At 42.4% G+C, this 23,743-nt stretch overlaps 1 protein-coding gene and 1 pseudogene across 9 annotated transcripts; one reads left to right on the top strand and one right to left on the bottom strand.

The window, feature by feature from the left end:
* Positions 1–890: 890 nt before the first annotated feature.
* LOC116498689 lies at positions 891–6,958 on the top strand (annotated as a pseudogene).
* A 2,549-nt stretch (positions 6,959–9,507) lies between these two features.
* On the bottom strand, positions 9,508–23,630 carry NFYA (nuclear transcription factor Y subunit alpha). 9 transcript variants are annotated; one of them, XM_032203119.1, is made up of 10 exons: positions 23,567–23,630; positions 20,523–20,644; positions 18,732–18,818; positions 16,320–16,466; positions 14,911–15,042; positions 14,168–14,273; positions 13,505–13,653; positions 12,528–12,701; positions 12,048–12,149; positions 9,508–11,217 (listed from the first exon to the last, which is right to left on the bottom strand). In XM_032203119.1, exons 2-10 carry the CDS (start codon positions 20,595–20,597, stop codon positions 11,164–11,166), a joined length of 1,026 nt encoding a protein of 341 aa, XP_032059010.1. In that variant the 5' UTR covers positions 20,598–20,644; positions 23,567–23,630; the 3' UTR covers positions 9,508–11,163. The 9 variants fall into 9 exon arrangements, with proteins under 9 accessions (XP_032059010.1, XP_032059006.1, XP_032059009.1 ...); XM_032203115.1 differs by having other exon boundaries at positions 13,505–13,671; positions 23,567–23,629; XM_032203118.1 differs by having other exon boundaries at positions 13,505–13,671; positions 18,735–18,818; positions 23,567–23,629.
* Between the last annotated feature and the right edge of the window lie 113 nt (positions 23,631–23,743).

Raw genomic sequence — 23,743 nt, 5'->3', positions numbered from 1 at the left:
GAGTATAAACCTTACATTCCTTCAAAACAAATAACAAGCTTTCCCCTAAAACCATAAAAATAAGCTGAAAAATTCAGGTTGGTGTTGGAATTCTCTCTCATAGTGATCGGTAAAGGAGTTCCCTGGCTTTGGCAAGGTGCTTGGCACCTGAAGAAGACAGGCTGAGATACCTCAGGTCCTGCTGCTGGTTCATCTGAGTGCCAGTTGTTTCATACCAGTGTTTTCCTCTTCCTACCCCGCATGCACCAGGTACACCCAACACTGCTCTGCCCCATCTTTGATTTTGGAGTGGAGTTATGGAGACATTTAATCACTTCCAAAGAGCAGGAGGTGAAGGCTGCTGCAGTTTTCAGAGGTCATAGCCAGGTGGGCAGTGTTCTAAGGCAGGAGCCGTCTTTTATTGTACTGGAGTAATCTGACAGTACTCTGAAATAACAACTGCATTGCCTCTGGTAGGTTAAATATGCCCAGGACTATTTGCTGGCATTGAGGCCAGCTGGCAGAGAGTGACACATGCCATAACACGAAACGTACCTTCCAAGCAGGGCAGTGGCGTAGCAGGAATGAAACCGCAAATCAGGAGCAATTCCTGAGCTGACTCCCAAACCATGCCTAGGAGTTGTTTGTACGAGTGTGAGTTGGCTAATACTATGCTGGGAGCTATGTTAACAGGTTAGCAGAATAAATGAGTACTTTCCAGTTCAGGGAAACAATTCCTGGCACTGTTTTATTTACTGTTGCAGACTTAGATCAAACGTTAGGCAGATCCTGAGCAGGAAGAAGGTTTTAAAAATATGCTGTGAGTTTTGCTGATATGCTGCAATGTGACCTGGGCCCAGCTGGATGTGCTCCCATAGGGAGGGAAATCTGTTGCTTTCTCCAGATACGTGATGGGTGAGGTATTGTGAGCAATGTCAGACAGGCTAGCTGCTGTTTGCTTTCTTACTGCCAATAAAAGTCCACAGAGAGAAACAAACTGAATAACAGTGGCAAAAGGGTAGTGGCACCCTTTTTCAAGGCTAGGCATGGATGTTTGTTTATGCAAATCTGCAGCATTAAATAGCTCTTCTCATAGTCCCAGTGATATTCGTGGTATAACGTAAGAAAAAGTGACATACTAACATGAGATTAGTTCTAGCATGAATTTTCCTTTTTTGAAAGGATCATGCATGCCAGGTGGCATGCCACACACAAGTGTTTCTGCAAGTAGAAGGAGACTCCTTCAGAGCGAACTATTCATAGGATGTACACAAGCATTTACATGAGGAGAAATTCTGGTGCAAGGCGCTATCAGAAAAATATTGTCCAGTCTTACCCTTGAGTTTCCCTTCAGAAGAAGGGATTAATCCTAACCGTGCATGGCATCGTCCTGGTCACAGAGAGTCCACTGGAGATTATCAAGGGCAATATGAAACCACAGTATGTGTCTGCATGTATCTGGAGGTGGAAATGGCCAAGAAATTACTTTTTTTCTGTATGAAATCTAAAAGCATCAAAGGGAAAGAAATAATTGTTTAAAAAAAATTACTATCAAAAACCATGAATACAATTTTGTGGGATTATACTCATCAAAAACAAATGTGTTTAGGTTTGGGACAGAAACATTTCAGACAAGGTGGTGAAAACTAAAAACAAAACAAAACAAAAAAAAAAACACTTCTTTTTTGTACAAAATCTTCTACTTTGTTAAAAGCATTTCCCAGTCACAGAGACCTTTCACACAGAAAGGCTTTGATAACCCAAGTAGCTGATTTATTAAATCACAGAATCACAGAATTTCTAGGTTGGAAGAGACCTCAAGATCATCGAGTCCAACCTCTGACCTAACGCTAACAGCCCTCCACTAAACCATTTCCCTAAGCTCTACATCTAAACGTCTTTTGAAGACTTCCAGGGATGGTGACTCCACCACTTCCCTGGGCAGCCTGTTCCAATGCCTAACAACCCTTTCAGTGAAGAAGTTCTTCCTAACATCTAACCTAAAACTCCCCTGGCTCAACTTAAGCCCATTCCCCCTCGTCCTGTCACCAGGCACGTGGGAGAACAGGCCAACCCCCACCTCGCTACAGCCTCCCTTGAGGTACCTATAAAGAGCGATAAGGTCGCCCCTGAGCCTCCTCTTTTCCAGGCTGAACAAGCCCAGCTCCCTCAGCCACTCCTCGTAGGACTTGTTCTCCAGGCCCCTCACCAGCTCTGTTGCCCTTCTCTGCACCCGCTCAAGCACCTCCATGTCCTTCTTGTAGCGAGGGGCCCAAAACTGAACACAGTACTCGAGGTGCTGCCTCACCAGAGCCGAGTACAGGGGGACTATCACCTCCCTAGCCCTGCTGGTCACACTGTTCCTGATACAAGCCAGGATGCTGTTGGCCTTCTTGGCCACCTGAGCACACTGCTGGCTCATATTCAGCCGACTATCCACCATCACTCCCAGGTCCTTCTCTGCCTGACAGCTCTCCAACCATTCCTCTCCCAGCCTGTAGCTCTGCTTGGGGTTATTGCGCCCCAGGTGCAGGACCCGGCACTTGGTCTTGTTGAACTTCATGCAGTTGACCTCAGCCCATCGGTGCAGCCTTTCCAGATCCTCCTGCAGAGCCTTCCTACCCTCAAGCAGATCGACACACACACCTAACTTGGTGTCATCTGCGAACTTACTGAGGGTGCACTTGGTGCCCTCGTCCAGATCATCGATGAAGATATTAAAGAGGACCGGCCCCAGCACCGAGCCCTGGGGGACGCCACTAGTGACTGGCCTCCAACTGGACTTGGCTCCATTCGCCACGACTCTTTGGGCCCGGCTATCCAGCCAGTTTCTAATCCAACGAAGCGTGCGCCAGTCCAAGCCAAGAGCAGCCAGTTTCTTGAGGAGAATGCTGTGGGAGACGGTGTCAAAAGCCTTGCTGAAGTCAAGGTAGACCACATCCACAGCCTTTCCCTCGTCCACCCAGCGCGTCACTTTGTCATAGAAGGAGATCAGGTGTTAAAGTTGTTAAAAGACTTGTGAGGTGGAGCAACACCCTCCTAAACTTGAACACACTGCAGAGGTAGCTCTATGTCACAGCACCTGGGGGATTTTACAGCAATGACAGCCCTGGAACTTGATACCAGGGTCAATAACTTCCATGTCTTCTGCCAGTTCTCTTTGTGCTAACGTTTGCTGTGCTCCTTTGTTGGGTGAGATGTGTTGTGGGGATTACATTTTCCTGTCTTATGCCCCTCTAATGAATCACCACTCTGTTGTCTTTAGAACCTGTAATGACATTTGCAAAGAAAGGGAAATCCCTGTTCCGTCATTGCTCCTATTCTGTGACAGTCAACATTGGGAAGCTTCAACATTTCAAGTAGTGCAAAGTGGTGTCCCAAGTTAGATGTCAACCTCTTATCAGAGCTAACACTGATCAAATTATCATTAAAGTAGGAAGGACTGAAATGATGAATGACTTCTCATGGAAAATGATTAGAGTGTGGCTGAAAAATCAACTTAATGACTCAGGTGAATACCATCTTGAGAGCCATTTCCAGGGGAGAAACAAACTACTGAAGAGGATCATGCTGAAAGTTTTGGGTGAGTTAATCACATAATTAATGACGATCCTCTAAAAGTCAGCAGTTTCTTAGTACTTGACAAGAAAGACCCCAGGGCAACGTTAAAGAGCTCTCTTCTGAGCCTTGAAATGTCCTGAGATACAGATAATTCCCAATTTTCTTTTCTAGGATTTTTTGATACTTACTAATGGTAGAAATTGCAGCTAATTCTTGGGAGGGAGGCAGTCTGGTTTGGCTTCATTGACTAATGAAATTTAATATTCACATCAGCAGATGAAACAGACTCTGCAGCCTATGCTGAAATAATTGTTTCTTCTTTATCCACTTCAACAGCAGTAAACAGTAAGAGGAGTGTTTTGGTCTCTAATAGGCAGTAAAGGTATATCCATATGACTAATAGCTGGGCAGCTTAATTTGCTCACTGCAAAGGGCTCTTGCCCTAAGTGGACTATAAGAACAGAACAATCATATAATAAATTATACTCTAGAGATTCTGCTACAGTCACTATAGTACAATGCCTTCCAGCAGCAGTTTTACAAATTGGGTAACATTTGCCATATGGATGAGAGGCCACAGAGATTTGAGCAAAAGACAGATGAAAAGCATAATGTTTTATTAGCTACTATAAAAACCATCCAGTTCTGCTCCATGTCCTGAGAGACCCACAAAAAAACAAACAAAGAAACAAACAAAAATGGGAAAGCAAACTGATTTTTGGATTATATTGCTTGGGAGCAAAACTACAGAGATCAAGGAGTATCCTGCTGACAAAATTAAATTGGCTCCTTCATACCTTTCCTTTTCCTCTGGAAATCATGGAAACACAAGAACACTTTTGGAACATGTTTGTCTCTAGCACCTCAAAATACAAAGAATCAGCAACGTGTTCTTGCATGAGGAATGTAAAGAATAGAGAAACATCAACCATATCCACTTCACATTAGTTGTACAAAGTTTTGTTCATTCTATTCACTCTAGAATACCTGTTAGATTGTTTTCTGCTTCATGCCTTACTTCTCTCCCATCCCCAGCAACTGCAAAATATAGAATACCAGAAAGGAAAGCTAAGCAACATAAACAGGATCCTGGCAACCATGATTAGCCCAAGATTAGCAGATATAGGAACTTCTCTCCAATGTGAGAGACTGCTTTAAATTAGTCTGCTCCTGTTCTTTTAAGGGAACTGAAAAGAATTTCAAATTAAGAATAAAGCAAAAAGCTGTAAAAATCAGTATATGAGTGGCTTTGTAATCAGATAACCTATTACATGCTATGGGCATTCCCTCCAGGCCCATGATGTCTGCTTAGTCCCTTGGGCTACTGCCCTTCCTGCTCTTCTGCATTCATGATTCTGCTCTATTTACCAACAATCACACTTCTAGTATTTCTGCATTTCATCATGATTGCAGATCTGCCAACAATGCAGTATCAGAAATCTGGCCAGCTTTCTTCAGGACCCACACAGTGTGCCTGCCCATGGGGGCTTTGCAGCACGTAACACTGTCCAAGCTAAGAGGCCAGATCATGTTTGCTTAGGATAGAAAAAAAAGGAATTTTTCAGAAGAAAACTCCAAAACAGCAGGACTGCTGTTCAGGATGCTCTGAACTGCCTGTTGGAGGTAATTCTCTCTACCTCAGCAATGTGGACACTATCCCCCCAATTTAGACACTTAATATAGGCAGTATGGCTACAATCCATTATAACCAGCATTTGAAGTACACCAATTTTCAGCTGGAGCTCTGGGACCATTTCAGCATACCTAAATACAAACTCATTTGCTATCCCCACATTGTTTCACAGCATAAAAATGTCACCCACAGTTGGTTCACGTGGAAAACATTGTTAAGGCATCCAACACAGTGCTTGGGGCAAAACTTGCCCGTTTTTGTTCTGCTCATTGCCAGCTGGCGATGCTCACGTGTGCTCTAGCAGAGAGCTGCTTCTGCACCAGTGAGGGTAGAACCAGGCTCCGGGAACCACAGGAGTGCTTACAGTTCTTCCAAGAATGCAGCATATAGCTATAAATACCTACAAAGTTTGGTGTATCCCTTCTAAAACAGAGTACATCCCCAAAACACAGAAAATGGAATAGGCTGAACATAATATTATTTATTTATTATAAGGCTGTTATCCCATAGAGCTTTGTAAACTCTGTACGCACACAAGAATTGTTTCAATGATACTGTGATAACATACAACTACTTGATAATACCACACAAAAAGACAGCCTAACTGTGCAGGACCTTAGGCTTGATAAAAGTATTTATGTTTTCACTGCTTACATTTAAGTTCCAATGCTGTTGAGAGAGCCTGAGCAGCACACGTGGAAGGAACAGCAGGTATGTCTGAGAGGTAGTAGTAGGCAGACATGGAAGCTGAGTATTTCTTAAAGCTTTGACAGCCTGCTCAATCCTTGTAAGAGGAAAATTTCCTTTTGCACCAAAACAACAGAGCTCTTTTTAGTGGTCTCCATTCCGTCATATTTGGCCAAAAAAAAAAAAAAAAAAAAAAAAAAATATTTATACTAGGGAGTTTGGGGACAAGAATAAACCACCTTTCTGGAATATAACCACGAATATAAAGGAATGAATGTCTTGGAAAGAACAGCATTTCGGTAACAAAGTTAGACGGTCATCTCTCATACTTCTGCAACCCTGAACAAATTCCATCACTGCACCTGCAGGATGATTAAGGAGGTATTGGGGAGGCATTGGGGAGGCAAGGGCAATCCCCAGACATGGACTGTATATCTCGAAACAAGACACTGGAACTCATGATAAGGAAGCGGCAGACGGACAGAGAAACGAATGTAAGGACTATAAATCTCGAAACTGGACATTGGAATTCATTATAAAGATACAACAAACGGGAGAATTAGCAACAACCAGCTCTTGCAATTAAGAAACCTGCCAATTCAGCAGATTCCTGACCAAAGGTGAAAAGTACACTGTGAGGAAGACTCGGGGTCTTCCTCCCAAAGACCCCTGCCCACGTCCCAAAGACCCCTGCCCACAATTCTTGGGAGGCTCTACGCAGGCGCAAGGTGCCAAAAGGCTAATTAGCATGAGAAGCGAGGGAAGGCGGGGATAGGTAATGAATATGTATAGACACTTGTAGAATATTGATAGATTGATTGTATAAATTCAAGACTGCTTTCCGCTTTGGGTATGCACGATAGGTGGAGAGATCCCCCGTGCATCCAGCGCTGCAATAAAGAATATACCACTTAAAGGAATTTCGGCTTCGATCTTTGAATCAAGGACAATCCCTTCTGTATTACCTCTGGATTCTTCTGTACTACCTTTCTGGGATAATTATTCAAGGTGTACAATGACTCCTGCGACAAGCATGAAAGAGACTGGAATGTCACCCTGAGCATTATGCCAATGGGCACCCAGGAACTGGCTAGCTAAAGAAGCAGGATAGTGTGACTCCTGGGCAGATTTCCCTTTATTTTGTTTCAATCAAAAATTACCATTCTAATGAGCGTGCAGCTTTGCTCACAGCCCAGAGATTCACCTAACACTCGACGCACACACAAAAGGCACGCTGGTGCCATGTCAAAGCCTTCCTTCCCTCCTCCAGACCAGTGAGGCCACTCCAGGAGGGTCTCAGCAGCTTCCCCAGCCCCATGGCTGAGGGCTGGGCCTGCCCTCCATGCCACCTGCAGCCCTCCCTCACACAACCCAGTGCCTGCACGCAGGCTGCCCCACAGCTGCCATCTTGAGGCTGCCTCAGCCTGTGAGGGGAAGAAGCAGGACAAGACGGAGGCTTTCTCCACCACCCAAGCAGAAGTGTCACAGAGCAACACCCACCCAAGGAGAACCCATGGTGGGAGGCCCGATTCCCTCAGTCAGTCGGCTTTTACCACCTGTAGGGCTCCAGGCCTCCACCTGTAGCCACTCAGGCAATGGTGGGATGGGGATGGAGCAAAACAAGGTGCCAAGCTGCCTGGGTCTGTCCCATCAGGGCAGGAGGGCAACAGACAGGCTCAGGGGCAAAGACCAAGCTGCCTCAGGATGCCTCGATGGTGCCTGAACTGCTGCCTGCCCTCACACCGCCGCTTCTGCCACTGGACTGCAAGGAGCAGAAGGATGCAGTAGCAGAGCCAAAGCTGGTTCTTGGTTTATAAATTTTTATTAGCTGGATAGTGTACACAGTACTTACAATTGCATCTATTAAAGACCAAAATACACTTGAAAAAATGCATTATATAAAAAAAATTATAAACTTTTAACTATATACAAACTTTGCCTTACATTACGCAAATCTCAGTACACCCCCCACCCATTCACATGAACATTTTTTCCACCCTCCCCTCTTTTTAACATGCAAAGCCTTGAAGCCGTTTAGCTTAGCATCACTTGAGGACCATTTTCTACATCTCATTCTTTGAACTTGTGTACAAGTGTTTTTTCTTTTTTGATAGGTTCACTGCTCCAGTGTTCCTTGATCAACCACATTACACATTCTCCCCAAGCCTATTCTTTTATCCTCATCCACACTTCTATGCACTCCCAAAGTGGAGATTTTGCTCAAGTGTAGCCAATCCACAAAGAATTCTCATTTAATTACTAGAGAGGTTTGAACTTGGTGATGTCTCCAATTTAACAAGTTTACCCAGGAAAAGAAAGCAGACTCTTCTGGTAACACGGGTCAATCACATTGACTGATACCTCCAATCTGACCAAGCAAACACTACTTTTAGAAATGAACACACATAACCTAAAGCAAATGAAAAACCTGACAGTAGCATTCAGGCTTTCACATCGCTATTTAAAGTATTAACAGTAAGACTTCCTAAATAACACAAATCTGTAGGCCTTAATACACTTCCTACAACAACAGATCAGAGAACCTATACATGAAGGGCTTACTGGGAAAAAAAGTTCTAGCTGTTCTGAAGAAGTTTACAACTTCTTTAAGAAAAGACATAATTACTCACAACAGAGAAAAAAAGAAAAAAAAAGGGAGGGAGAGAAAGAATTAATGTCAAAGCAATAATCTCTGCTTCTCTAACTCCCAACTGTCTGAGGGGGCTCTCCAGGACAGAGATCAGCTCTCAGTTGAAGAGCAGAAATGTTATGGAGAGGCTGTCTTACTTCAGCACATGAATATTCTACTGACAAAATGTACAGATGCTCTAAAAAAGTATTTACAATAATGCTGCAAATTCAACTAAAGCAGAAGTTGTCATTCCTTCACTGAAAGACCTGAAATGGGTGACCTCACAAGAAATGCCAGGTGCAGATTTTGTAGTTGCCAACTGAAGAAAACAAGCACCAACTGGCCAAGTATTTTAAGGCGGAAGCAACCAAAGGCACCAAAGATGCCACCAATGCTTTCTGAAGTTAGAAAAAGCCCTCATGTAAAATTTGTGAGAAGAGTGTTGGATTACTAATACAATTTAAGACAAAATTCAAAACTAAAGATTTGGAACTAGGCTTCCACCTCCTCCTGTAGCTGCAGATGTCCCTGCACAGAAGAGTTTCTCAGTTTCAGTTCACTGTGTCAGATGTAGTAAGGATAAGAACACCGAGCTACAAGTTCAGAAGAGAATGAACTTCATTTAAAAAATCCAGCTAACTGTAAATACCAAATCTGCTTTTCTTCTCCGTACTTTCACTAGATACTTTACAGGTGACTGATCAAAGCACTGTCTTCCTTAATAACTAAGCAGGCATACTCTGCCTCCCAGATTGCCTGCGGGCAGTGTAGCATCTAATGTTTCTCTACATTTCTGTTCCTTCCTCTTATATTTCTTCCCATCTTTTCTTACTTGTAGGTTTAGTGTATTTCTCTTTTCTTAATAGAATGGTCAAAGCTTTGTCTTTTTGTATCCTCCCAGCCTTTTAGCACTTGCTGATTTCTCCATTTTGCTTCTAGCCATAAGCTTTCAGTAAATGGGAAAAATGTAACAGCGAGATAATATAGTTAGAATTTTCTAAGTTGCATTTACTTCTTTTTTTTCAGATGGAAATAAAGTTCACCAAATTTAAACCAGTCTCTCATTTCCTTGGCTATTTTCCCCATAATAAAACCTCTCCCCTCTGACACCTTCCCTTTTCATGTTCTTAATTAACACCCTCCAGACCCCCAGTCACATCTGGCTGTATTTCCAAGCCCATGCTTAACTGCTGTGACTGAGTTTTAACTACAAAACACAAAAAATGGAAGAGAGGAGACTATGCAGGTGACACACAGTGAGTCTGCAGAACTCAGTCAAGATTGGAGAAGATGGGCATGGAAAGATGTGTCATCTGTTAAAAGGCTTACGAACTACAGCTTCCATCACCGCATTTCAAATCAGTAAGAATGGAGCAAGCTTAAAAATCTGTAATGGGCAACTGAATGAAAGATAAAACTATGCTTTGTCAAAATATGCAGTCAGAAACCAGCTATAGGTCATGAAAAATCCCTTTAAAAAAAAAAAAACCGCAAGTACTCCTCCTTCCTTAAGTGCCACTTTTTAATTTTTTTTTTTTAAGAGGATAGTCTGTAAAAAGCCCGAAAGGTTCATCAATATCTGCCTTCATTTAACAGTCCTTCAGTTACATCAGGATGAGCTGAGTTGTCCTGAGCTTCTGCTGTCATGAAACAAACCCTCACTCTGCATAGGAGAGAATTTTTAGAACTGATTTAGAACAGACATCAAGAAACACTGTCAGAAAGATGGTCAAGTGCTATCACTCTGAGACCGCAGATTTTATTTCTTTTGGAGAAACCATGCACTGGACTAGCAGGTTAGAAGAAAGATTAAAAAAATAATCCTTTGGAAGATTTTCACTTGGAAGTTTTAATCCTTTTATACTACCATCCACTCTTCTTTCAAAGCACCAACTGCTAGCAATAAACATACCAAAAAACACCAATAAATTGCTTTTACTAATTAAATCCTTATCCTCACAACAAACCTCTCCCCTTACTTCTTGGACCAGATACACAATAGATCAAGTCCTGTAATAATCTCAACCTACTTCTATTATTTTGACTTGATGGCTGAACTTTTCCCAGAGCAGAGCTTGCTGTTTACATATTTTACAGAGTAGAGCTTAAGAGAACCCCCTTCAGTTTCTGTCAGTCTCACAAGTGCAAATGCAACAGCAGTGAACAGTTCAGTTGACAGTTAGGTCCAAAGGTGTAAGAAGTGGATGTAAATAACAAGTCTCTACTGGGAAAGTACTGTGGTGTAGTCACATCAGTGCTGGTTGCTATAAATTGGATTATGTCTCTGTACAGAAGGGCCGTAACTCCAAGAGGTCTTTGCTGGCCCTGCTTCAGCATGCCAGTTATTGCTGGTCAGTCAGTGGCACACTCTCACCATGGCCAATCTTAATGCAAGAGATGTTATAAAGAAAAAAAGGCATGAGCAGTCAGACTTTGAAATCCCTGTGCTGCATCAGAAGAGTATACCAAGAAAGTCATTAAGTTTCTATTTGTTGAGTCAACTGCAGTTAAAATCTTGACCACACACTGAAAACGTGGTGTTTGCTCTGTAGAAAAGGATAGGCTGTGATATGGCGATTGTCCCATTGAAAGACTTGCTTGATACACTTGTAAGGTAGGACAGACTTGCAGAAGGGACAGGAATTCAGTTACATTTTTCTTTAAGCAGAGATTAGGAGACTCTGATCATCTGTGTCATTGCTTCTTCGTTGGCCTGAGATGGATCCTACAGATACAAAATACAAGTCATGTATTTTATACATGTCATACACTTTTCTGTAACAGAGGATAATCACAAACCTATTTCAATAAAACATAGTCCTATAAACCTCCTCTTCTGTTCTCTAAACAGGTCACATTTTTACTGGGTTTTATAAGCCATTGTAACAGAACTGGGATATATAAACCATTATAATTCCTAATAATGTGTTGTTTCTGGTATTTGGGAAAACCTACTGCTGATAGGTCTAGGTCTGATTCTGGTATTTGGGAAGGATTTCATTTTAGAGTGAGAAACACTCTTCCACTGAAGCCACAGGACTGCTTTAAAGCACTAGTTAGCAACAATGGTTATTTCTACCCTATTATATTCCTTCCTTTGAAAAACCTTTCTTGTGCTTTTTACATTAATCAGTACTCTACTAAGAATCAGACATTAACATTTTTGAATTTTCCATCATGAGCAAGATAAAGCACCTCTACCCTTAACACATGTCCTAAAAAGGAGACTGCTGGTATGCTGTCAGAACAGCCGCACAGACTATATTTCTTAGGACAACAAATACAAGCATTCTCCCTATCTGTGTAACAAAGTGAATACATTTCTATCAACATTACTATGAATGAATTACTCAAGGCAAATAGGTGCTTGTTCTCTGCAAGAAGAGAATGTTTCTTTACAATGCTTGAAACATAAAACCAAGGGCAGAGAGGGACAAAAGTCAGCAGCCTAGCTCCAAAAAAAGAACAAAGAAAACAGTGAAAATACATCCCTAAGGTGCATTCCGAATAAACAGAAGTGTCATCTGTCCAAAAGACAGACAAAACTCTGCTTACCTGCATATGAGGGCTGTCTTTTTCCTTTGGTGAGAAGAACCGTCCACCTTCTCCTCGTTTCCTGGCCATGGCGTGACGATGCCGAGATTCATGCAAGTATTTCTGTCACAGTACAGAAGAGGAGAGTAATGAGAGCAGTCTGCACTTTCTAGTTCAGTAATTCCAAGTAAATGAGAACACTGGGGAAATTCCCAACTCACTAAAACAGCCTACCCAGATCCCATCCTTCCCCACCCACCCCTGAGATAAAACACTTACAGTAAATGCCTCTTTGCAACACAGTTACATACCTATTCAACAATTAAACATATGGAAAAGTATTACTGCCACCAAGGGACACTAAGAAATTACTCTGATGTAGCTTATGAACAAGAAAAAATGAAAAATACTATGATTCCAATCCTTATTTTTCTGGTAGAGATGCTTTTCTGTGCCTTTCTCATAGAGCAGCCTTGTATCAGATTCGAGTTACGTTCTCACCCTTCTTTCTTTGGGAATTTTTCCCTCTGCTTCAAGCTTCGCACGTGCCTGCCTCCTCTTAAGGATCCGGTGATACTGTTTGGCATTTACATACAGGGGCTCTTCTTCAAGCATCTCTGCTCCAGGCAAAGGTATTCGCTGGATAGCCGGTACTGATCCAGCTCCAGGTACCATCTATACAGAGAAGAATGATTTTAGTACTTGTAGGCGGAAAAATTGAATGCAAAAATAATTAAAATAAAATATAATGTTTAGAATGGAAAGGGTTTGTTTTTTCTTCAGGTAATGTACCTATTTAAGTTGAAAGAAGTAATATAGTTGTTCTCAAACTGCAGGACAAATTTAAACAAATAAATCACACATCATCATCTGTGCTTGCTTTTTTCCTGATAATACTAAAAGTTCAATACAATGTACAATTCTATGACCACGTTACTGCTTCTTGTACAACTTGCATCCATGACATGCCATCACTTCCCTTTCTTTCTGGTTATCACTTATTTAATTTATATGATAATTTTGTTAACATTTCTTAATCATTTATTACTTGTAGAGATGCTGACATCTAGTGGAGATGAACAATAAAATTCAAGTTAAAAGGTATCACACTACAAAGAAGTAAGAACTGGCAGAAAATGTGTTTGTATGAATCAGAAAAAAACATTAATAAGGCATTCTCAAGAAACGGAATAGTCAATTAAATCTTTCTAAAATGTCTGCTTATTAGTTAACAGCTTATTTTGAATTTCAGCTTCTAGATTTTTGAACTCAATTGCTGTAGTAGAACAAAAGTGCAGGAATACGTAAGTCACAATAGGACATAGGCCACTAAAACTGAAAACTTGTATAATTTAAACTCCTGGTAGCTACTGAGAAGACTGACCATATTAAGTTGACAAGAATCTCTGATAGTGTCTTGTGTGCAGATACCTCAAAGCTCAACCTTTAAAAAGATCAACGGAAAGTTAAATACATACCATAACCATTCCCCCTGAGTTGACAACATTTCCAGCAACTGGCAGCGTCACTGTAACAGTCCCTTGTCCACTACTGGTGGTATTGGTGTTGGCTCCCGCTTGGACAATTTGTGCTCCAGCCAAACTGGCTGCTGGAATGGTGATCATGCCTGTAACAGGGACTGTAACTTTAAGAAAATAAAACACAAAAGAAGAAAAGAAAAACAAAAACACGCACACAGAAAGAAGGGAACACCATTAGTCCCACTTCTGTTTTTCACTCATTCACCCTTCCGTAAGATGCAAAAGAATTTAGAAATGCATTGCGAGTTCTTAACTAAATTCCATCACCTGGTCCTCATGCTTGGTATGTTTTGTATCTGCACAGTAATCTCAGCCTCAGGTCTGAAGTGTAAAACGCAAACTCAAGTGTTTCTATCCTAATAGAACTTGCCGAAGAAAAAAGCAATTTTTGATTTTTCTGGGGAAAACAATATCTGCTAAATTCCTGTATAAAACAAACATTTCTTCTTCCATTCGCTATGACAACAATTCATACCAAAACAATCACAGCATTACCAACCAACATTGTAACTCGCTGTTTTCTTTGACAATAATTATAAGGCAGTAAAATCTGTAAGACAGATTTGGAGAAGTCCTGAATTTTTGCACCAAAGCTCCTACCTTGTTGGAGAATGGTTCCATCAGCATTAACTGGCTGATAGACTATGGTCTGGCCTTCAGCCGTTTGTGCTACCTGTTGTCCTTGAACTGCTATTTGTTGCTGAGTCTAAACAAAACAAAGAACACAGTAACATTTATAAACTGCTTCTTTCCCAAATTTCACAATTCCTGAATTAACACAAAGTGCTTATGATGTTTCAGGCATGTATTTCTTTTGCTTTATTACCAGCATAAAGAAATAGGATGGAGCACAAACCAACTGAATTGAAGAGAAAGTACCTGAAGCACGTTTAATAAACTTTTTCTAACACTGCAGTACTTAACATTCAAAGAAACAAGTTCTAGATTTCCTGTCTCACTAGCAATATATTAAAGGAAGAACTAGTCTGCTCAGAAATTTAATTTTGGTCCTAAACAACAAAAACAGCAGAAAACCCAGGTAAGACTAGACTATTTCACAAAATGGCGAAAGTATGAAATTAGCAATATTTTGTCAAATTTCAACAAAGAGATGAAAACAGCCATGAACAAATATACAGAAACACGATGGATAAAAACATGCAGTCTATTCATTCTGTCCCAGAGTTATGCATGAAAACACTACAAAAATATTAACTTTATTCTCAAGTTCTCCTCAACATTAATAAATATTTTTTCCTTTTTACTTAACCACATCTTAAGTCATTTGTCAAGTTTCTCTTCCTACGCCTCTCAAGAAAACCCTTTCATGCTGGTGCAGTTACCTGTGTCTGGCCAGCAGTAACTGCAGTCTGTGGCTGCTGTATAATGATCTGCTGGGTCTGGCCCTGCTGCCCCTGTACCTGCACAGCCTGCCCACCTTGAATCTGAATCTGACCTGGCTGGACCAACTGAATCTGTGGAAGAAAGAGTCAGAAAGGAACATTAACTATACCTCTTATTTCTCCCTCCTTGGCCTCAGCATTACCACATCATCTCTGAGGATGATTTACTGTTACAAAGAAAGCACTGATTCTTCTCATTTTTCCATTTTAAAACAAAGAGTTTTAATTTATTCCTCTCTACGACACAGCAGTCACTGATGCAACAGCTGTCAGGACCGTACAGAACAGAGGAAACGTAACATGCCAGTGTCATCATGCCCTAGCAACTCTCCGCTGCTTACAGAGTAAAATGGCTGAAGAAATAAATTACTCACGTGAAACTAGCAACAACACCACTCAGGTCAAAGAAAAAAAAGTAGAGTAAGATTTACAGTATCTGTAAAGCGTTAATTATCCAGCATACAGAAATACTCCTGGACATATATAAAAATATTTTCAGCTTTGCGGAGAAGTCTATCCATCAATGTAAATATTTGTGTGATAAAAAGAGAAACTGGAATATAGTTTGTCACTTCTGCTTTAAAAACAAGTTACAGACTTTCCCCAACAACCAGACTGTAAAGAACCTAACCTGAAAACTATTGTCTTTCAATCAAGGAAACTGAATTCAGTAACTAAATAAACCTCTCAAGACACCAACACAACGTGTGCAACCTGAACTGTGTAGAACTTTATTCCTAAACCTCATTCTCTAATCACTAGAACACTTTCATTAAGCTGCCATTACAGTTCTTCCCTTACTTTAGAGGAACACACGTTGAGCACCTGCTGAAATTTAAAAACTTTAAGTATTTAAAAATAATTGTTTCTAATAAAATCATCAGATTTCCTTCTACACTATTACTTTCTTTGCAATGGAAACATTTAAATGCACCTTCAGCCATCACATAATAGATGAGCTCAATCACAAGGATTTACTTCAAGAAGCTTTAATTTTCTTAAAAATAATTTTTAAAATCCTCTTTCTAGCCATAACTTGAGTAGGCACCAGACCACCAACTATACTGTAATGGTCAGTTAAAAAAAGAAAACACCAAGGTCTAGCTATATTTTGATGGACTGCACTTAAAAGGTTTGCACCATCCCTTACAATATGAAAACCAAGCACAAAGCACATTTTAGTTGCATTTTTAAATAGGCAGCTCATTGTGGCAGATCCACAGCTGGAAAACAACCAGAGCTGCCCAGTTTATTTTAACACTGCTGAGGCAAACACACTATCTGACAGGATAAGAACATCACAGTTCATTCTCTGCAATTAATCTTCGATAAAATTAGAGTTATCTCACCTGCTGCAGTCCCTGTGTTCCGGAAACTGGGACTTGCATTATTGTCTGGCCCTGACCCCCAGGCACTGCCTGCACCATGATGGGCTGGCCAGTTGATGTGATCAGCTGGCCTCCGCTTACTTGCACCATTAACGGTTGACCCTGGACCTAGGAAACAGGAAAGAAAGAAAAAACAAACACAAACAGAACAATGAAAATGTCTGGTGGTATGAAACCAGAACCTAAAGCAACTACCACGTGAGAATGAGTGCTTACCTATTGGAATGCAGTGACAATCACTAAACTGGGCTGATAATCAGCATTAATACCTTTAGTTTCTAAAGTTTTTTCCGTGCCATGCTGCTGGAGTTTTCAAATTAACTTTTTCTTTTTTTCAGTCTAACCAATATCTCCCATCTAATTGCAATAAAGCATGAAATAGATACAGTAACTACGTTTAGATACAGTAACTACGTTCATGCACAGCCCAAGAGCAAAGTGTTGTAAAAGAAACTTCATTAACCACATCACTACTACTAATCTTTGACTGGGGCTCCTAATGAGAAGAGCTCTAAATAAGCCATTCTGGCAGAGAGACTCTGCAGTAGCTTCCACTCTCTCCAATTAAGTGCTTGAACAATTTCTGTTTCCTAACCAGTATCTATAGCAGGTGATAATCTTAGAGAATCTCTTCATGGTTACTAAATGAAATTATTCATGTAGCAACACAAAATGTAGTTCAGTAAGGAAGAGCAACACAACACATGCAGCAGCCACTTCTTGGACCAACAAGGCTTGCAGCCTCTCTAAATTCTGCATTAAAAGTCACTGCAGCTGGCCACTAGGAAAAAGACTAATGAAAAGAAAGGCAAGGGGAAACTTCTCTCTTTAAACATCTTTACCTGCTAATTCCCCAAACTCCCCAAAATAAATCTTCGAAAAGACTACAGGAAGCTGAAATGTGAGATGAGGCTTGTGAAATAGGTAACAGCTAATCACCCTTAGCCATGCCCCAAGTTGTGTTGTTTTTGTTTCTGAACAACAAAGTCACTGAGTTCTTGGGTTTTTGAGCTGTAGGTTTCAAGAACATGCAATACTGAATGTTTGCTCTTCAACCACTCTCACTGTAGAGCACCAGACTGAATATCAGCACAGATTTTCATCACATTCTGAATGCCTAAAAAAAAATAATCTTCACTTCACATAGTTGAAATACCTTAACGAATTACATGTGAACATACATCCAGCCACCACCACTGTGGGACCTCAACAACCAGCAGGCTAAATAGAATATTGGGGCTTCACAGGTCACCCCACACCCCTGCTACATTGTTCCGTTCCTCAACCTTGTTACTATCACATAGGAGTGACTAGCAAAACTGGTAGTACTTTATTGAATTACAAGAGATAAAAGCATGCTCGTGTCAGCCAGAGAAGCAGTCAGCAGGACTACACCCAATAAGCAGAAAGATAACTGTACATTCCAAAAGTCTTGTTAATGCATTAGAGCAAGCAAAAACAACAACAAAAACAGGTGGGTGGAACTGGAAGGGCACAGTGACCCAAGCAATTCAAGTCAGCCAGCTTTCCGTGTTTCAATTCCAAACATAAAAAATGCTGTGTTCAACTTTACACCTGGCAAGTCCATTCAAGCCTCAAACAAAACCAAAACACTGAGTGAACAACACGCTAATAAATTGCTATAACTGTCCAGGGTTTATCAACTCCTTTAAAAATCTCCTCTGTGAGCTAATAAAGTAACATTTGTGAATGCTTGCAAGACACAGAACACTTCACGCTGAAATAAATCAGTGTGAATAAAATCAAGTGTGAAATAAATCAAGAAATGACCTTGCTTTTCTCTCCAATTTCTGATGCATTTGTTGTTAGAACACATACTCCTGGGTTTCTGTGTTGTTCACGTGTAAATAAAAAATCAGCCATCTCAGTCCTGCAGGAGCTAATACTATCCCCAGGTACCTTTTCCAATCACAGATGAAGAAGTTTCACTCTTCAAGCTGGTGGGTCATCTGCCACCTCTGTCCCTTTCATGTAGGGAAGACACAGAACTACTCACAGTGGGTACCAGAAATCCAATCCTTGAAAGCACGGAACATCTTTGGGTTGCGTCACTTCAGTTCTGACTTTTGAGTTCATTATCTTATACATATATATTTTTTAAATTTCCTTTTGAGTCCCATTTCAACCACTATTTACTTTCGGAATTACAATGGCTGGAATTCATGAATGCATCTGAGATCCAATGAAAAGCTGTAACCCCTGCTCTTTACGGAAAGCTCACATCAAACATGTAGTAATGGCCACCAATTTTCCTGCCCCTATTTCAAACCCTGTAAGAAACACAGCATTAGATATGTGGTGATGGGGAGAGTCATGCAGTGCTCACATAAACACAATTAGAGAGATCACCACTACCTGGAGGGTCTGGACTTGCTGGCCTGAGGCGGATGCCACCTGAGCCTCAGTCTGCAGCTGGACAGCAGTGACACCACCCTGCTGCTGGGAATAGGAACAGGAATAGCTTGAAACATGGAAATGCACAGCTCAGACAAGAGACAACCACACTTTGCTGGAAGAGGATGAATCTTAGAATTCATATATACTGCTCTCAGAACATACGGAACGTGATTATACTTAGCAGATCTAAGAACAGAATGCTGGCAAACCTGTGTATGATACTGACAGCCTTCAACATCCCAAACAAAAATCAGTTACAAAGAACACGGGATGTCATTTTCCAGAACTCAAAAGTCTCTGCTTCGTTGTTTTAGGCTCCTACCTTTCTGCATAATGTCTCCTTTCACTGCTTGACTTTTTATTGCAAAATGGTCCAGATTTTTGTCCAGACTTGTTAGTTACAATAAAGGCCATACATTTCTTCCTGCACAGAAGAGCAGCAAAGACTACAGGCTTCATCTGTGTCACCTCTGCATCACCGCCTCTTCCCACCACTGACCTTCAAGGATGATCTTGAGAGGTTGCAAAAGCAGTTAAGTCTAAAAGCCTCATCTATCTTTAGCCTCTTTAGTAAGAGTCCCAAAATAATCAATGTTAACTGCCTTAGCTTTTGGGGAGATGTACGACATCTCTCTACTAAAAGCTGTACTACAGCTGGCCTATTAAAAAATCTTAGAAAAATGTTTCATGTACAGTACAACACTGGCTTTGAGAGTATGAGCTAAAATGAGAGAAGTTCATGTATGTTTAATGCCCTTTACCTACCTTTGGTTTCATTGATGCCTTTGTATCTTTGGTTACCTGCTGGAAGCAGGTATTTTTGATAATTCTTAATTTGTTATTTTCCATCCTTAACTATAATCTTGTTCTCCTACTAAATTCAGTGGAAGAAGCTGGTACCAGCTATCAAACCCTCAAATAGGCTGATACCAAAGCAAAGTATGTCTTGTTGGGAACATAACCCAGTGGTTCATCCACATGCAAGACAAACTAAGAAGCACCTCTTGCCTTGAATGAACCTAAGATGCAACAAAAATTCAGCAACAGCACAGCTCATCTGAGAATGTATTATCCTATGTGAATAGCTTAATAACACTAAAAACCTACAAGCCTTAAAAACAAAACAAAACAGAACAAAAACCAACCAAACAGCCTTCACAGTAACATGTAAACTAAGAAGTTCATTCTGGAACAGATGAATTCATCCAAAGATACAAGGTGGTTTACTTTTAGTTATTTTGTTTTTCCCCCCAATTCTTGTATTGTGTGTTTATTTTGAGCTATCTATAGTACTAAACTGAAGGATTTCAATTTGAGAAAGCTAGAGAAACGCTCTATTGGCTTGAACAAAAATTTACTTCAATTTGGGGGGAAATCTCCATTGCTCCTTGCGGACAACTGACTCTTTGGATTAGTATTTTGTTTCTTCTATTTTCAAAGGATTTGCTATTTTCTTCACATCACTTCCAGTCTGCAAACTCCCCACTCCACTGAAATTTGATAATATATACCATAAAATTACAAGTAGTTTTTTTTTTTTTTTTTTTTTAAGAAAAAAAAAGACTATTTACTCTGACTTCAATGAAAAAACAACTCAATGTTAAACTGCTCAACTGACCCAAGTCAGGTAAACACACATCCAGACAGTATCATGAAACATCTCGCTGATTCTGTGGAACTCTGAAAAGAAGCAGGTTTGCAATTCAGCACTGGCAGTGCCAAATCACCCACTTTAACTTCCCGTACCTGCTGCTGAATCTGCCCAGCTTGCACAACGATCTGCTCGGTGGAACTGTTACTGTTGGCTGTGTACTGCTCCATAGCGCTTCAGTTCCAACGCTGAACAAGGCACACCTCAGTCCGTGTAGCTGGCAAGGCAAGACAAAAAGCATGTGATAACTGTCCCAAGGCTGAAAAATTAGCATCATCCTATGGTAGCTGGAAAGCAAACCACCTGCTACCAGTGAAGTGACGCCTTGGTCACAGTCACACAGTCAGAGCTGCTGCTTCACCAAGGACTTACCTCCTTCATGGCACTGTACTTTAATTTATTAAGAAAGCTGGCATTTTTATTTAAAAAACACATTATTATCTCAAACTCAATTCTGTAATTATCTTCAAGTAATAGCTATAAACCTGCTTGTTTCACTCTGCATATTCTGGCCTGTGGACAGCTGCCTACAGTGCTTACTTGTGGGGGAGAGCGGCGTGTGCTCTTAAAATCACAAAATGCAACGGTTAGGTGCAAAACTGAATGAGATTTTGAGACTTCAACAAAGATAAGTGAAACAGGCTCTCCTTCCCCAACTACACAGCACTGCCTCCTTTTATCTCTTCCTCCTTCTCCTCCTTTCTTGTATTTTCAAAACAGACAGCAGACCTCTCATTTCTTGGACTCTTGCCTAGCCACACAACAAACACAGAGCTGAAATAAAATACTTGGTTCCAAAACCTGCTTCTCTCTGACATTTCTTCTCAGCTGATCAACAAAGAAAGGATTCTTACTGCTACTTTTAATGATGTACTTGATTTAACCTATGGCTGAGCATGTACCTACTGCTCCAGTGAAAAAGCAGAGTATGACTTTCATTTTTTTCAACCACAACAAAAAAAAGCAACAGGCCCCTTCAGTTTTCAAAGAAATATATGAAATGCAGTCCCAACTTCCTCTAGCTGTAATAGACACTGCAGTAACTACTGTAACGACACCGCTCACGTTCCCTGCTCCTTGGCTTTACAACATCCTTTGTACTTCAGTGCCTTGAGCTATCTTAGCAACGCTACCTTACTCCTGTAACCTTATAAAAACCACAATGATTTTATTCACCACGGATTTCTTCAGTGTTAACACCAAACACTGCATAACTATGAAGAAACAGACAAAAAGCAGTATGTAACAAAACAGATCAGAAGCAGGTATACTACAGGGGCCACAATACTCAGCTGTAGTAGAGTAAGGATCAGATCTGTTGTTCACAATTTGGATGCAGCAACACTAACCCTGGAAATCACATGGATACTCTGAGTCCCAGTGCAGAAAGGCTCATTTGGATGCAATATTGACTCCATCCTTGGTCCATTTAGTAACAGTTTTTCCAGAGATTGCCAAAATATACTTAATTTCTGCCCTAAATGCTTGTGGGGCTATCAGGAAACAGCTCCCACATCTCATTCTGCAGGGAAGTTTTTCAGTGACAAGCATGGGATGCCACTAAACTATTTGCCAAAAGTTCTCTGGCTTTCTTTACACCAAACACTAAATTAAGCACAGGGATATGTATATTTGGGAACGCTTCTTCTCAGACCCCCGTGTCATGCCCCTATCTTGTTAGCATAAAAAACCAGCAGCATCGTAGTCCTAATTCTTTGCACAAGCTGTGGCTAGCCAGTGTTATAGAAGGTTTTACACGTGCCAGATCGTCATCCTCCGAGCGATTACTTCATTTCCTTCACGAAAGCAGAAGAGCAGCAGCGTTACTCTATCAGAGTTAAATCGCAACGATCGGGTTCTGCTTCAATGGGCAAACTCCTCCCACTGATCTCACTTGTCAGCTCCTCCTCACTGGGCCCTTGTCTGCACTGAAGATGACTTCAGAGCTCGTTTTATTCACATGTTCACGTGTTTGCATGCGACTGAACCTACAGGAGCAGTTCCCTATGCTAGGGATTAGTCAGCACGAAAGTACCGTTGAGAAACACACCCCACATTTGGAGGAAAACCAAGGAATTGGCACAGCTCTCCAGGGCTGATCACAGTCCTCAAAGGACACCAGCAGAGGACAGCCGCCCCCACAAAGCTGGGGACAGCCTTTCACTGAACACCAGCACAGAGATGCCCCTGCCTCATCTCCCGCTGCTGAACAGGATCCAACGTGTGGCACCCGTGTGTTGTTTGTGGTCTCCATACCCAACTTGCACGGCAGGGAGGTTCACACAGAGGCATTTTTACTGTGTGGCAGAACAGCCTGAGCCCTGGGGCTTTCCTCAGTGGGACTGCAGCTCCCTGGGGGCAGCTCCCTTCAGATGGGGGCTCACAGCTGCCATTTGGTGCCTGGCACTGGGACTCCTGGAGGGGGTGGTGGTGCTGCCCACCTTGGTAATGGGATGGGGAGGGAGAGAAGGGGATGAGGAGAAGAATGAAGAGAAGGTGCCCATCTGGCAGCAGGAATCCTAGAATCACTAAGATTGGAAAAGACCTCCACGATCATCTGGTCCAACCTACTGAATGGCATCCCCAAGCACCAGCCCCAACCTCTCCTGGAGCCCCCCCAGGGACGGGGACTCCCCCACCTCCCTGGGCAACCCGTCCCAACGCCTGCCCGCTCTGTCTGAGCAGAAATGGCTCCTCATTGCCCACCTCAACCTCCCCTGGCACAACTCCAGGCCGTTCCCTCGGCTCCTACCGGGGGACATCTGCCAAACTACAAGGCTCCCCCTCCCGAGGGCGGGGCCCTACCGCCCCCCAGCCGCCCCGTGCAGGCAGGACCGGGCCCTACGGGGGAAGGGACGGGCAGCAGGGACGCACCGACGGGACCGGGCCGTGCCCCGGGCCTGCCCCGCTCCTTCCCCTCCACCCTCCCAGCACCTCCCGGTGCCCTCCGCAGCCTCCTCCCCGCTGCCCTCTCGCCCCCCCCGGTACCTCGCGGTACTCCTCCGTCCCCCCGGGGCCTCCCCGTCCCCTCGGGCCCCCTCCTGCCCCGGGGCCGTTCCCCGCCGCCGCCCCCGGCCCCCTGCCCCCGCCCGGCCCCGCCCGGGGCGCTGGGGGCGCCATCTTGGCTGCTCGCGCTCACCCGGGCCGCGCTCCCCCGGTTGGGCCCCGCCACTGATTGGCTCCGCCGCCGCCCGCCGCAGCCCAATCAGCGCCTCCGCGCAAGATGGCGGCCAACCCCGGACAAAGGCCGCCTCCCGCCGGCCCCGCCCCCCGCACGTGGCCCCCTCGGAGGAAGGCCCCGCCCACCCGCCGCCCC

Source organism: Aythya fuligula, chromosome 25, assembly GCF_009819795.1.
Source record: "Aythya fuligula isolate bAytFul2 chromosome 25, bAytFul2.pri, whole genome shotgun sequence".
NCBI classification, from domain to species: domain Eukaryota; kingdom Metazoa; phylum Chordata; class Aves; order Anseriformes; family Anatidae; genus Aythya; species Aythya fuligula.
Note: the sequence above shows the minus strand (reverse complement) of the source record. Positions and strands in the feature narration are given on the sequence as shown.